Source organism: Podarcis liolepis (assembly GCF_965112155.1).
Source record: "Podarcis liolepis genome assembly, chromosome: 1".
In the NCBI taxonomy this organism is placed as follows: Eukaryota; Metazoa; Chordata; class Lepidosauria; order Squamata; family Lacertidae; genus Podarcis; species Podarcis liolepis.
This window is the reverse complement of record NC_139554.1, coordinates 115,166,690-115,182,408: the sequence shown is the minus strand read 5'-3', so window position 1 is coordinate 115,182,408 and position 15,719 is coordinate 115,166,690. Positions and strand designations below refer to the sequence as shown.

General features: G+C 49.2%; 1 protein-coding gene and 1 long non-coding RNA gene across 3 annotated transcripts; both read left to right on the top strand.

Moving 5' to 3' along the window:
* LOC310709569 lies at positions 1-1,588 on the top strand. 2 transcript variants are annotated; one of them, XR_014527582.1, is made up of 2 exons: positions 1-261; positions 902-1,588. It is a non-coding gene; the product is annotated as an uncharacterized lncRNA (long non-coding RNA). The 2 variants fall into 2 exon arrangements; XR_014527583.1 differs by having other exon boundaries at positions 1-374.
* An 8,684-nt stretch (positions 1,589-10,272) lies between these two features.
* Positions 10,273-15,320, top strand: HOXD13 (homeobox D13; the record flags this gene model as incomplete). Its single annotated transcript, XM_083499588.1, has 2 exons — positions 10,273-11,308; positions 12,779-15,320. 2 exons carry the CDS (start codon positions 10,273-10,275, stop codon positions 13,027-13,029), a joined length of 1,287 nt encoding a protein of 428 aa, XP_083355714.1. The 3' UTR covers positions 13,030-15,320.
* Positions 15,321-15,719: the final 399 nt, after the last annotated feature.

Genomic DNA, 15,719 nt, shown 5'->3' with positions numbered 1-15,719 from the left:
CCAGGGTCATCTAGTCCAACCCCCTGCAGTGCCCAATATGGGGCTCGAACCCACGACCCTAAAATTAAGAGTCTCTTGCTCAGTTACTGACGGAGCTATCTTCGTTGCTCTTGTTGGGTTCCCCCCCCCCCTTCCCAGGTCAACTGTTCGAGATCGGTTGAGGCTCTCTAAGGGGGTCTGTTGTTCATTAAACCCCATCCAACCAATTAAGGCGAGCCTTCGGTGGTTCCCCGAAGTGCGAATTTCGCTGTAGAAGCCTGGGTGCGTATTCCAACAGGAAAGCATGAAAATGGCAAACAAATTGGAAACAGAGCATGCGCTTGTCCGTGGAGGCATTTGAGAACAGGATCTCCTATTACTGAGCAACATTCAAGGTGCAAAAATTGCATTTCTGTGCGATCCTCTATTGCTACTATTACAAACCCCTCCCTTTCTCAAAAACACACAAGGAAGTAGAAGCGGATAACGGTGCGGTTAAGGAATTAACCTCTTCCTGCCTGATTGACCAAATGCCCCTATCCTGACAAGCGTCCCAGAGCCCACCCGGTGACTAAACTACGACGACAGCAGCCTTCTGCTCTCTGGCAGTCACTCTCCCGTTTTAAACTGGAGCAGAAACCAGTTCCGAGTTGTTGTTTTTCTGAGTCCACACAACTCTCCCTCCCTCCCTCCGTTCCTCTCTCTCTTTTGCTGGGATCCTATAAAAATTCCACAGAACTTGGAATCCGCCAGATTTCCGCGTGAACGCTCTTGACTGTAGACTAGGCCTCCGAGTTTTGCATATCAGTGGATCGCCAGCAAAAGAAACCATAATAATAATAATAATAATAATAATAATAATAATAATAATAATAATAATAATAAAAAATACTATAAGAGCGATGCTGTCCTCTCTAAACAGACAAGAAACACCGTTTGGCTCTGGGTTGGAGAAGACATGCATATCGATTTCCGAGGAAGCTTTAGCCACCGCGTGGGAGTGAGTAACCAACCAGTTATAAAATGGGAAGCGGAAATCTGCGGGCGGCTTTATTGCTGTCGTTTGGCGCCCCCATCCGTTTTCTCAGCGGCGTTAACACGCGCGATATAATTATTTTGCTTCTTCTCCTGCACCCCCTTTCCTTCGCCAGCCTAAAATCTTCAGAAAACCGACATCTTCAGCACCCACTCCTAGAATCACGAAGCCCCCCCCCCCCACCTCCGAATTGATTTCCAACCCAGCCGCCTCCTGGCCCCTTCTCCTTTCGAGGAAAAGAGCTGCGGTGCCGAGCGCGCGTTTCGAACTGAGACCCTTCAGCCGAAGGAGGGCTGCAGTCGTCTGGACTCCCCAACTCCCCTTTATTAGTGTTATTTTATATTTTGCACCTTTTAAAGAATAGCAGTCCTCGAGTTTATGTGAGACCTCTTTCAAAGTTTGGCTCTCTTCTCGTGAGAGGGGAAAGTTTAGTGCGCGCCGTAAAAGGCAGTTTAATAATCATCAGCTAAGTAGATATTGCGTAAGGACGCCGACCGCAGCCAATGGCAGCTGGTCATTACTCTCCAGAAAGAAAGCAAAATAATACTAATAAAGTCGTTATTTGATGTTTTATATTCCTAGACAACTCGATTAATGGGCTCGAAGGCTCTTTAGAACTATTCTTCGTTTAGGAAACTATTTCTGGGGGTTTAAAGTTGTTGCTCTTGTTGTGTGTGTGTGTGTGTTTTTAAAGACATTTTAGAAATGGGGAATGTTAGCAGACAAATGTGCAGGTCTGGTTTTGCTTGCACCGTGTTGTCTCAGTTGTCCTTATAAGTTTTATGTAGCTGCTACGGCCTGAAGCCAAGCTTTAGAATAACCCCCTCTCAAAAACCGAGCCCTGAGACATCAAAGAATAAGCGACCCTTGTTTGTTAACTTTTAATTGAGGAGGTCTCATCCGACTTAATTGAAATGGAGCGCAGGTTTCAAGTGGGACCGAAAGCCCCGGCAGCTTTTAAAGAGTCGAAGTGTTCATAGGAAGGGAGGCTGAGTAAATATTTGTTTCCCGTCTTTACTGCGGGTCCTTTGAGGTGAACTGCATAGCGTTGCTTCTGGAGCAGGTAATAAACAGGGGCGTCCCCGCAGCGGAGTCTCCACACAGAAGCCTGTCTTGGAAGTTCTGGCTATGTTTACATCTGTCTAGACCCTCCAATGCCAGACCGTCTGGGATGAACTTGGTTTCACCGCGAGTGTCAGCAAGAACAGGACGGGTCAAACAGGGGGTCAAGCTCGCTTGGGTTTCTCTCAACCTCGGGAGGAGGGCGATAGGTCAGGTGCTCCCCACCCCCCAGAGGAGAAACCCGCGCCTTCTCCGTGGTATTATAGGGCGCTCTTCGCTCGTAGGATTTTTAACATTCACCCTTCCAGGGTCCCGATAGCGTTCAGATTATGTTTCTGCTTTCTCGTTTCACCACCGGGGCTTCAATTCTCAATTTATTCGCCAGGGGCTGCGCGTACAGGAGCGCCCGTGGGGATGTGTAGGCGCACACACCCGCGCCAACCACAGCACGCTCACAAAGTATAGGCGCAAAGACTGCGCAACGGTTACGAAGGACGCTGGTATATAGGGAACACCGGAGCAGCCCACTTGTTTAAATAAATAAACATATAAAACACAGGCCCACAAGTATCATATTTATTTATGTTTGCATATGCATCTGTGTGCGTGTGTATGAGTGAGAGAAGTAGATGAGATATATTAAAAATATGATAAATATAGGGAATCCAGAAACCAGTAGTAGAAGAAGAAGAGTTTGGATTTGATATCCTGCTATATCACTGCCCTAAGCAGCCTCAAAGTGGCTAACATTCTCCTTTCCCTTCCTCCCCCACAACAAACACTCTGTGAGGTGAGTAGGGCTGAGAGACTTCAGAGAAGTGTGACTGGCCCAAGGTCACCCAGCAGCTGCAGGTGGAGGAGCGGAGACGCGAACCCGGTTCACCAGATTACGAGTCCATCGCTCTTAACCACTACACCACAGTAGAATAAGTAGAATAAATATCATTCGCATCTGGGACAAGGACCACACGCAAACCTCTCCCACCGCCTCTCCAGCCACTCGGCCTGTCTGGCACCCCTCCCTTGGCTTTCTCCATACACACACATATATACACCCCCCCCCTCTTATTTCTCTGTCCACTTCGTGCATCTGATGGAGAATTCTGCCCTGCCTAGGAAAGCCACCATGAAATTTCTGAAGCGGCTTTTGCTTCCTTCAACACTCTGATAGTACAATACAAAAAACAGCAACACCCAATAATATTGCAAAAGCAAAGACTCCAAGTGGAAGGCCAAGGTAATCCAGTTGATTCCCTGTCCTTTTCTCTCGTCTAATTAGAGGTAAGCGTGAGTTGTCGACGCACACGCGATTATCTATCCTGCAATGCCTGGAGGAGAGGTTGAGGTTTGGTTGACTTATTGGAAGACAAAGGATAGAGAAGAATTTCTAGCATCTCTCTCCCCAGCCCTCTTCCTCTTCTTCCTCTTGCAGTTACCGAGGTAAACTTTGAGGATTCACGTTTCCTGCTAGCAGGACAATCGAGCACAAACCGGCGTCCACCAACATTCCGAACCCTTACAGGAGAACTTGTAGGGCCATCTAGTGGTCAGGTTTGGGTACTTCCGGCTTCTAATGGAATGGTTGGAAGAAGGTCCAACTTCAAATAAGAGTCTTCCACCTCAGTTTAAGGAAATAAGCCGTAGATATGTATTTGTGCGGGCGTGCATGTACACAGACACAGAGAGAGACGCAGAGCGTGTGTTGAAGAACTGATGCCGAGGAGTTTACAGGACTTCTGCGGAAACTTAAAACTGCAATCCGATCAGGGGTGCCAACTTGAATAAAACATTGGGGGGGGGGAACACACAGGTAAGCCCCGCCCCACATAATCGATCGCACACCCCATTTGAATGCCAATGCCGATCAACTTTGGGGGGCCCTGGCCCCTCTTAAATATTTTATTTGGCCCTTGGGATACACATTGGAAATTTCGAGGGGAAATCCCGATACACAGTTACCTGTGAGAAAGCCCCGCTGAACTCAGTTAAGTTTACTTCTAAGTAGACGTATATGGGGCTGCACGATTACGCTTCTCTATTAATGCGTTCTGCAATAGCAGGCATTATGCTTGGTTTGCGTGCGATCCGCAAACATTCAGATCCATATCCATGGGAGGTTTTCGTGTTGACTTCTGTAGGACGGGGCTCGCGCTGAACTGGGAACTGCACATCAGCGAGGGGTCTAATGCGCTTCGGGTACGTGCTAAAGAGGGTTCTAATATATCTTGCAATGCTTACAGATGGAAACCGGTCTTAATCAGCAAACATTTTAGCTGAATTATACTGAGGTGGGAATAACTGTATGGCGGGGTAGAAAGCTGAGATCCTATACACACACACACGCACACACAAACCCTTTAAGAACTAAAACGTTAAAGAAGAGCCCTGCAGGATCAGGCCCGGCATCCTGCCTTCTCGCAGTGACCACCAGATACCTATGCGAAGCGCTCTCCTCGCTGACTCTTCTGCTGATATTCAGAATAATGCTGCCTCGTTAAATGGCACCAGCGTTCTGGACCAGAGTCCGCTTCATCAGGTGTATGGAATGTTGCCCAAAGTTCCCAGGTGAATGCGTACACGTGGGTGCACTTGGGAACAAGCCCCATGGTACTCAGTCGGACAAACTTATGAAGTGAGCATGCATGGAACAGGGGTATTGCCAATCTCTGCTGTTTTCCGTCACTTCTCCCAGTTCAGTCTGAGTTACCTACCTTAACTGCTAACTTCATGATTTGCAGGCGAACTTTTGAGGTCACAATAAGGACACGGTCCAGCCAAAGCCGTTTTTAAGAGAGGCTGAAGAGGGCGCTGACTTCTCCCCTCGAAATGAAGCGGCCCTTTGGCTGGACAGTAACCTGGGTTGATCCACTGTTGATATGGCACAACCCCAACAAGTAAAACGGGATTTGTGAAGTTAGGCGGCTTTAATTTTGGAAACCATTCTTAAGTTATGAATTCAGTTATTGAATTCAGCTGAGAGAGATCAAAACACTTGAGAGACTTTCCCATTAAAAACCAGCGGGTCTTGACACCAATGCGTCTTGCACCGTTTTACACCGTCAGTTTTGCCATGCACGCGTAATCTGGTGGTACACCTAGAAACGGTCGGTGTGGACGCGCCTGCCTTTTTTTTAAAAAAACAAAAACATCGTTATTCCTTTCTTTAAAAATCAGGATTGCTGATGTCAGCCTACACCCACTTGCTTGGGCACAAACCTTACTTAAGTCACCGCAGCCTTCTTCTTAGCAGGGATGTATAGGATCGCGCCGTAAATCATAATTCAAACATTGTAATATATATGTGGCGGCAATATATCAGTGACACAAGATATGTAGGAGCTGGACCACTCGCTTTTCTTCTTTTCTTCTTTACAGTTGTCTGTCCAATATACAGTGGTACTTCGGGTTAAGAACTTTATTCGTTCCAGAGGTCCATTCTAAACCTGAAACTGTTCTTAACCTGAGGCGCGCTTTCGCTAATGGGGCCTCCTGCTGCCGCTATCGCGCGATTTCCGTTCTTATCCTGGGGCAAAGTTCTTAACCTGGAGCAACCACTTCCTGGTTAGCGGAGTTTGTAACCCGAAGCGTCTGTAACCCGAGGAACCACTGTAGTACAATTCAGTTACACCTCAGCGGACTGGAAATTTATGGAAATAGAGGTAGTGAAAATCCTAACCACTTCAGAGGGAGAATTCTGCACTGGATTGCAAATAAGCAAGCAAGCAAGCAAGCAAGCAAGCAAACAAACAAACAAACAAACAAACAAACAAACACATGAGTGGGGTAAAGCAACCATATATTTACAATAGTTCTTCCCCCTCCACCCCCCTTCCTTTCCCTTGCTTACTACATCCATCCTTTCTCATACAGGAGTTGGGGGGGGCACTCAGCCGTTTTGCGCAAGTAGGACACAAAATTTGGTCAGGGTGGAATCCCTGAATCAGATTTGCTGAATAAACGGAATGTCCTTCCTGCGCTGGTGATGATAACCACTTGCACCGAAGTAATAAATATATTTTAAAAGTCCCATTGACATAATTCCTAAACTAACTTATCCGCAATGCATTTTAAGACGCGGGTGATCGAAATTAAGGTCAAGACTTTTCATCAAGAAGATGAATTGGCAGCGGGGAGGACATTCGATCCTCTCTTGCGCACGAGGTTATCTGGCTCGGGTTTTTGTTGCGTGTCCCAGCAAGAGGCTGCGCTTCCGGGTCCACTCACTTGGAAACGGGTCAATTTAAATGGAGCCATTGGGAACTTGTGCTTAGGAGATAAAAGCCGAGGGATGTGGTCGGGGTGGGTCGCCGAAAGACTTAAAACAGCCTTTAATTAGGAAATGGCTCTGCATAGCGATTGGATTAGGTCGCTGCAGATATTAGGGAGGGAAAATGAGGTAATTTCTCCTCGAAGCACAAATCACAGCTTCTTCGCGGGTGTGTGTGTGCGTTTCTCCTTTCCTAGGAAGCCCCTCGTTCCTTTCACCGCGTCCCCAACAAAATCGTTCCTTCTGATGCCTGCGCCATTTGCAAATGGAAAATGTAAGGCAGATATGATGTCAGCTTCACACACGTTGACTTAATGCCAAGGGGGAGAGGGAGGGAACGGAAAGGGATTCCCGAAAGGGGGTGTTGCAAACGGAATAAAGCTCCGCCAGTATGCCCTGGTGCCTCTTCAAATATGCCAGTCTTGTTAGACAAGTTGTTTTCCGAGCATTGCCGCCTCCTCGTAATCTCAGCCAGCCATCCCCATTCTTTGCGAGCGCAGAACCATAGGTCAGCACGACCCGGCCTGTCATTCTACAGCAGTAACCTGTGGATCATTGCAGCGGCTGTTGACTCCTCTGGAATGAGCCTCAGCCCCAGTCGGAGCAACAGGTTTAGCTCAAATGAGAATGGAGGCAGGGTGCTTTTCCTACCTACCTTACAAAGTTCCTTTGCCTGGTTGACCTCATTGTTTTGATTCCCATTCGCGGTCTCCCACACCCGCGTGGTCAGACCCTCGGTTCTCCCCACACCTCATAAAACTACCTTATCACCTCGCTGGAATGGATGAGGTCAAGCCGTGTTCGGGGATTGTGGAATGGATGGTTCCCCAAAAAAGTGCGGGTGCGGGGAAAAGCTCCCCCAACCACGACCGCTGGCAGCGACGATCTCTCCTGCAATGAAAAACGCTGAAGAACGTATAGCAAAATGATAAGACACGATCCAGACACAATTTAACGCTCTGGGAAGCCTAATGATCCCATTGGAGGAAAGTAACCCTCTCCAAGGAAGACTGCAGTCCTTATGTCCCTAGGACGAAACACCATTGAACACAATGGGAAATATTTAAGTGCTAGTAAATATTGCCACCGAGTAAGCCGGCTGAATCCTTTTCAAAGGCCTACCTCCGGCTGCATCGTGTCCGGAATGTATTTATCCTACTTCTGACTCAAATGTTGAGCAGGATTGCAACTGTGTTACATAAACACCTTTATCCTAAGCGCGTACATCCAGACAAGCCGTAGAAAGGCTGCAGCTTGAATTTGGTGGCAACCTTATTCTGTTCCGATATTTCTATTATTTCGGAATATAAATGTTTCCTTAACTGTATGCAATTAAGAAAGAAAAGGGGGTGGAGTTCAGCTGAGCAGATTTTTTAAAAAAATTAAAAAATACGTCGTGCCCTTAGTAACCACTTCCTAATTACCGACTCCTTTACACGTCCTGGAAACAAACAGAAATCGGGTTTAGACAGGAGTGAACTTCGTGACCTTTGTCAGTTTCACTTACTGGCGGGCTCCGTTGATTAGGAGGATCGGCAGTCAGTGAAGTTAAGCAATCGAGACTTAATGAACGTGAACTTGTGTTTGCTCCCAGCCGGTTGCTGCTGTCGTTATTGGCACGGCTTTGTCATTCCTCGCTCTTGCCTCGGAAACTGCCAAGAGTTATTAGGAGTGCTGCAAACCATGGCGAATAGACCTCTCATGACCCGCCCGGCCGGTTGCTGCTTCCATTTGCCGAGTGATTCTCAGAAGCCGCGGCTGCAGGTTTCTTTCTTCTCCTGTTGCACAAGGCGGCCTCTTTCCCTCGTCGCGAATTCTTTTCGGATCCGAAGCCGAACCAAGCGCCTGTCCACCCACACCCTTTGCCCGAGTCTTTTCGCAGTCCTATTTTAGCCTTTCTGCTTGGATATAAATATCTCTTTCCACTCAGGGGGAAAGGAATCCTCCCCCTTTTCCTTACAATGGTTTAAGCACTTTTAAGACATGTTTTAAGACTTGAGTGTTCTTTAAAAGCATTTTGCCATATTCCGGGGATTTCTCTTTCTTCCTTTCTTCCTTTCTTCCTTTCTTCCTTTCTTCCTTTCTTCCTTTCTTCCTACCTTCCTACCTTCCTACCTTCCTACCTTCCTTCTTTCCTATTCTATAGCCTGCTGATAAGTTCCTACAACCAGAAAGTCCATCGACCAGGGAGGGTAAAATAAGCGAGGGGGTTTATTCGATTCTGTGCGCATCTAACACCCCAGACTCGCATATCTGCGCGATGCTCGTGGGAACTGCAGCTTAAAGAGCGGGCTTTAGGAAGATCCCCGGCAACTCCGGAAAGCCAAGGGGACGAAGTAAGGCTGCTAAGGTTACATTTACCGGGATTTACTCGCGGGCAACCATGCCTAGGATCACAGCTGAAGCACAGCGGCTCGATCCTACGAATTTTGTCTCTGGAGTAAAGTCCCGGGGAGATTTGCAGCCACGTAGGTCGACTGCGTAGAAGCTGATACTGAGTTCAACGGGGCTTGCTCCCAGGTAACTTTCTGAGAATCGAGGTGTAAGGAAGGCGTAAACAGAGCCCTACCTCGCCCTTAAACCGCATAAATAAATAGAGAGCTCTGGCACTGTTTTCAGTGTATGAAACCGGTGCGCACACTCGCGTTTTAACTTTTCTGAGCTCCAGCTTCTGCTCAGCAGCAGGAAGAGTCTCCTTAATCTTCACCCTCTTGAAAGTTGCACTAAAGAAGCCCGACGAAGAGACTTGTGACACCCAAAAGACAACTCTTTTGTTGCTTTTAGCTCCAAGAGACCCAGGGCTGAACCCATCTGGAAACTAAGCAAACTCACCGGTTCCTTAGAGCCCAGTGGTTCAAATGCAAAGCCCAAATCCAAAGCCAAGCCCAAGCCTGATGCGGGGATACAGCGGGCTGAGAGGTAGACCTGCTGCCGTTAGTGCCTGCGCAATACAGTGTTGCTGTGCAAAGATATGACTATCATACAAAATACATGTATAATGTTATACGAATTAATGCATAATGTCCTCTCACGCCTATACACGTTCTCGTGCTCTTAACAGTTAAGTTAGGCTGCAGCTCGAAAGTACTTAGTGAAACAAACTGGGGGACGGGGAATTAATGAAACCAGTGCGACTTACTTAGGTGCAAACTGGATTAGGATCGGTGTTCAGCTTCAAATCGTGGCGCCACCGGTGCATTTCGGACAGGTTACGCTTCAGGAAACTCTGGTAAGCACCTCTACCATTAAAACCCCATTGAAGAGTACAGTTTGGGTCGAGGCATCAGAGGAAAGCCGAACTAGGACAGATGAGCTGCTGTTGAGAACATTTCCCCCCTCAAATCACCGCCTGGCCTGGGCGACCTGGAGCTGAGAACTATGTCCACATAACATTGAAAGGCAGCGTAGATAGGGTATATATTTCCCGCCTCAGTCTCCTCCTTTATCTATGAATAGATAATTCAACAGAGGTCCTATCCAGGGCCGAAATGTGCGCGCGTGTGCCTTCTGATATTCTGTAAACAGGATCCCAAACTGGAATTTCTCCTTGTGAACTGGTTCGAAATTGATGTCAGACCCCGCCCCCCTCGCCCGAGGTTGTCAAAGAGAAGGACGAAAAGGGAGGGGGTGGTCGGCATTTATTAATATTTCAGTCTTATTCAAGCCCCTCTTTCACTGCCCCCTCCTATTAATCCTCCTCTTCTCCACCCCCGCCTCCCAAAAATAGAACAAAACCCCTTATCTGAGAACCGCAACTACCTAGGGAAACAAAGTTTAGAGAGGGAGAAGAGAGGAGGTGGGAGGGAGGGGTGAGCGCTCTCTCTCTCTCTCTCTCTCTCTCTCTCTCTCTCTCTCTCTCTCTCTCTCTCTCTCTCGCAGGCTCAGTTTCCCGGTGGCCGGGTTACCATCACGTGGGCGTGAGGAGCCAATGGGGGCTCCCTGCTGGCCCTCCCTGCGAAGCCAGGCGCCGCGTCCCCCCTCCCAGCGTGGCCTTAGTTTTTATAAACCATCCCGAGCTGGGGGCGAGCGAGGCCGCCCCGTCCAGCGCTCCGTCCCAGGCACCAGTCGCCCCGGCTACGGTGGCTTGGCGCGCCATGAGCTGCTGGGGGCCGCCGCCGCCGCTGGGCCGAGGCGAGGAGGAGGGAGGCCAGGAAGAGGAGAAGGAGCAGCAGCAGCAGCAGCAGCATCGGCGGCGCGCCCGCCTTCAGCGAGGCTCTTGGGCGCAGGCAGCATGAGCCGCGCAGGCAGCGGCTGGGAGATGGAGGCACTGAGGGCAGACGCCGGCGGCGGCGGGAGCGGCGGGAGCAGCAGCGGCCGGGGCCAGTGCCGCAATTTCCTTTCGCCGCCTGTCTTCGGAGCGGCGCCGCCGCCGTCGGGTCGAGCCGCGGGTCCCGCCGCCTCCTCGGGCTTCCCCTACGAGCGCTCGGGCTCGTCGGCCGGGGCGCGCTCGTCGTCGTCGTCGTCCGAGGCGGCCCCTTCCAAGGACTGCTCCAGCGGTGGGCCCCCGACGGCCACGGCCGCGGCAGCCGCGGCAGCCGCGCTCGGCTACCACCCGGGCTACCACCCCTTCGGCAACGGCTACTACAGTTGCCTGCAGCAGAACGCCGCGCTCAAAGCCTCCCCGCACGCCGCCTTCCCCGTGGAGAAGTACATGGACGTGGCCGGCCTGGCCAGCACCAGCGTCCCGTCGGGCAGCGACGTCTCCTCGCGAGCCAAGGAGGTCTCTTTCTACCAGGGCTACGCCGCTGCCGCCGCCGCCGCCGGCCCTTACCAGCACGTGCCCGCCGGCTACCTGGACGTGGTCTCCACCTTCGGCTCGGCGGCGGGCGGCGAGCCCAGGCACGAGACGTACATCTCCATGGAGGGCTACCAGTCGTGGACTTTGGCCAACGGGTGGAACGGCCAGGTGTACTGCGCCAAAGACCAGGCCCAGGGCTCCCACTTTTGGAAGTCCTCCTTCCCAGGTACGGCACGGCCAGGTGGTGATCGCAGCAGCAGCAGCAGCAGGAGGAGGAGGAGGAGGAGAAGGTCAACCGGACAGGAAGCTGACATCTGGGAGAAGTAGCTGCCCACCTAAAACCACAGGGAGGGGAGGGGAAGGAGGAGAGGAGGGGAAAGTTCCTCCAGCTGGTTAGCTACACGCTAGACCTACCAGCATCCAGAGAACGGCCTGCTCTCTTTTGCAGCTCCCAGAGACCCTCGAGGAAGCCCCACAGAAAGCCGTGGAGCGGCTGCCTTAAGCGTCTGAGCTCTCCATGTTCTCACGTCTTTGCTCCTGGGCTGCAGAGGTCTCCGGCACGCCTAGCCTGTAATCGCCTTGACTTTCAAAAGAACTTCCTGCCCAGTAACTTAGACTTAGGTTGCAGAGAGTTCTGTTGAACTCAGTGGGCATTATCTTCCCAGTAAGCCTGTTCGACCCTAGGGTCCTCTGAAATCTATGGGACTTGGTCTGCAATTCTCCTACCCACTTTCCAGGGAGAATAGCAGACCCATTGAGCTCAATGCGATTTACTTCTGGGTAGGATTGTACTATTAGTTCAATCATTGCCATTATGTAGACACTGTCCGTACAAAAGCCTCACGGCAAGATGTCGGGGTGAAAGCATGTCCTTCCCCCAAACACCCCAGACCTAAAACCCAAATCCAGGGAAGCCCCCTTGGCTTGCATTGGTGTGTGTTGTGTGTTGTGTGTGTGTTTTAACTTCCAGAACGAGTTCCACTATTTATTTCTCGCCATTTATTTCTGAGCAGGCTGGGTGAGGATCTCAGCCCTGCAGCCTGATCCGAGGCTTATTTTCTCGGGTGTAAAGCCGCCCCTCACCCTTCACGTTACTCTCTCAGAAAGTCCCTCGCGGGCTGCTTGCAGCCTTCAGCTTTAAAATAAAATCAGATCCGCTGGAAAGTAATCGGAGGGACTGAAAGCCGGAGAGGAAATGAGTTGAGGATTTGAGGGAGGGCGGCGGGGGGGGGGACGGACGGACGACTTCTGGCCTTAATGAAGACGGGCCTCTCCTAGGCTGGCCGTGATCGTTTTACTATTGTTGGCTGCTGCAAACTTGCCCCGGAGCCCTCAAGCCGCGGGGGGCGCGGAGTATCCCGTGTCACCCATCGCCAGCCACATGCAAGTCAAGCAAGGAAGATATTTCGAAGTTGCAACTTAGGAGGAACCTGTGTGTGTACGCGCTTGCTTGCTTGCTTGTGTGCGCAAGTGTGCCTTTCCCTTTTGAACCATATGCACTTGAGGAGTTAGAGTAAACAAAATAAGAAAATCTTCACCCAAATAGCTGCAAACCAGCTCTTGCGTTGCATTGTCTCCAAAGAGAGTTGTCGGCCGTTAAGTTAAGGCATAAGTAGTACTGTAATGGTAAAATAAATAAATAAATTGTGTTGTTGTTGTTTTTTAAAACTTGCCCCTTGGTCTCCTCTTTCCGTAGGGGACGTTGCACTAAACCAGCCGGATATGTGTGTCTACCGACGAGGGAGGAAGAAGCGCGTGCCTTACACGAAACTGCAGCTGAAGGAACTGGAGAGCGAGTACGCCGTGAACAAGTTCATAAACAAGGACAAGAGACGGAGGATATCCGCGGCCACCAACCTCTCCGAGAGACAAGTCACTATTTGGTTTCAGAACCGCAGGGTCAAGGACAAGAAGATAGTCTCCAAGCTGAAGGACAATGTCTCCTGATCCGGGCCCAAATCGGTTTTTTGGGGGGGTCTATCTCTATCTATAAATATATATATAAATATATATTAATTGCAAACCATCCACTATCGGCTCAAAAAGACTTTTGGAAAGACTTGAAATATATTTAATATTTTCCCCCAGGGGGGAGGGAGGAACCTTGTTGAAGTATAGGAAAAAAAGGTTCGCAATTTCTTTTTCGGATTTACTTGCAAGTGTTAGATTTCCTCTCCCCCTCCCCCCTTTAAAAAAACGTCATTCTCCTTCATTGTATTTTGGTAGGTTCTGTTCCCTTCCCCTTCCACGAGGCCTTCCTGAAAAACCGCTAAACTAGCCTTAAGAATATGCCAAGTGCTAAAAGGAGCTGGTGTGATTATAGATAGATATATATAATCTATCTATATATATAGTCTATCCTTATCATCAATCTCCCGAATTTTCATAATGGACCAGAAGACAATAATTATGTGCAAGGGAGTTGTGATGATGACGTCAACGCCAAGGTAAATGAAGTCGAGGGTCGCCACTGACCTCTGACCTTAATGTGAAATTACTTTTTAAAAAAGAGGACTGCATTTTCCCTTCCGTCTTCTCCGAAACCGATCCCCATTGAGCTTAAACCGGAGTCAGAGGGTCCCAGTTTTGAAGACCTGCCGTTTCAGGCTTAAGCAAAGTCCATTTAGGGGAGTATACACTGTAGAAACGAGTTCGAAATTCGTCCCAAGTCCACCTGTTTAGAATGGGGCGGTTGTTAGGTTTATAAATAATCTTTTTGAAACAAACAAACAAACAAACCCCAAAATACATTGTGATTAGGTAGCCCACCTCCCACACGTTTGCTGCGGGTAGTCGGGGGGAAATAATCGGTTGCTTTATGTACAGTCAATGGAGTCCGATTTCCTGCGGTAGTGAAAGGCAAGATCCGACCGAAAGGAAACCTACTTTGCGCACGGTAAAGTTAGTTCCACTAAGTCTTGTGTCGGTTTGCTACCATGTATGCTAGGTTATTGGAACCAAACGTGGTTTTTTAAGTGCTTTAAATTTTGGCCGGATCCTGCCTGCAATTTTTTAGGGGGTGCGTGTGCGCGCGCGCGCGTGTGAAGTGGAAGTGATGTTGGGTTGCTCGCTGTTGCACTCGCACGCAGTCTGCAAGCGAGGCTTAACACGTAAGCTCTTTTCCTTATTGTCGTACTAAGAGCTAGGGCACCTCACGCGCTGGGCTGAATTCTCAACTTAGTACAGTGGCCTGGAGTTCCGGGGTTTTTAAACCGACTGTGCCTAATATGTTTAGTTTGTATAAAGGTGTGTATAAATCGATGCGTATTTTTATATAAATATCGGGACGTTCTGTTAACTCTTCTGTTTTGTCTCCTCCTCCACAATCACAAAAAAGCATTCGCTTTTAACCCTTCCTGGGAACGGACAGGCTTCTGCTCAGAGGAGTGGGAGCTCGGTGGTAGCTTTTGTTAACTACAGTACATGAAACGGGTGTTAGTGAAAGAAGCAATAAATGACAAAAAATAGGTTATGTTTTTTTTAAAAGAGTCCTAGTACGTTAAGTAGTCCCAAGAGTTTGGTGTTTGATTTCCTCTCCCGGTTGCAACAAGAGAGTGCACATAATCGAGCAAAAATTCCAGGCGCCATGGAGGAGATACAATGGCGAAGTATCTCTTTTTCCAAGTGCGTTGTTGCGTCTTAGCACGTTTGCGCAAAACCTCAAAAAGGGAAACTCGTTTGGCGCCCGCCTGGTTAGAGGCGAAAAGTTTGCTGTGGAGTGAATCTGAATCCGACTCCCTGTTGTCGCTCTCCTTTCTTTAGGTTCGAGTAGGAAACGAAAGCCCTGCGACCCGCACTCCTTGCTGCTGCTCCCATACTTACACTGAGACCTTGTGCTTCGCTCTACTGTACTTTGCTTTGGGATACATGCAGCTCTTTAACTCACGGGCTGATAGCGTCGTTGAGGAAAGCGCCAGGGGCAGGGAGAGAGTGATCTGTTTCTCGAATGGACTTCAAGGGACTTAAAGCTACACAGCCCTTTGGGGAGAAGCCCCTGAACTCATTTAATGATAAAGGATCATTGAATCCAGTGGGCGGGGCGGGGAAAAGGAAGTATTGAACTTTGGCCCTTGCGTTTCAAAACCGTTTCCCATCCTGCTCTCAAACTCTTGCTCTACGGCTAACTTTCGTTTTTACTTGGTTAAAAGGCTTGTTCTCACAAGCTGTTAGACATGTTCCTCCTACACTACCCCGAATAAACGGATTTATTTATTTTCGAAGCCCAGAGGGAAAGAAAACGACGTGTGTGTGCGTGTTTGTCAGAAAGGGCCTAAAAAGAAAAGAAAAGAAAAGGGTCTGTTTTCAAACAGTGAGCGGGTGTGATGTTGGGGTTTTGTTCTGTTTTTAAGTATCTAAAGCCATGCCAGTGTAATATGTCTTATTCTTCGGTTTATGCTGAAGTAATCCGAGCACATATGTGGAACACTTGAAATGCAAGTATTATATTTCAAGGGCCGTGTCCGTGTATTTCAGTTCACTACAAAGACTTGGGTCTTTGGAAATCTTCAACGTGTGCGCTGCCCCACTTTCTTCCCCGCACCCCGTTTTGGACGCCTTTCCTTGGGATCTGGGGTTTGGCGCTGGATGCAAATAGCTCCTCCTTTTAAAAGAAAAGAAGAAGAGAAGAGAAGAGAAGA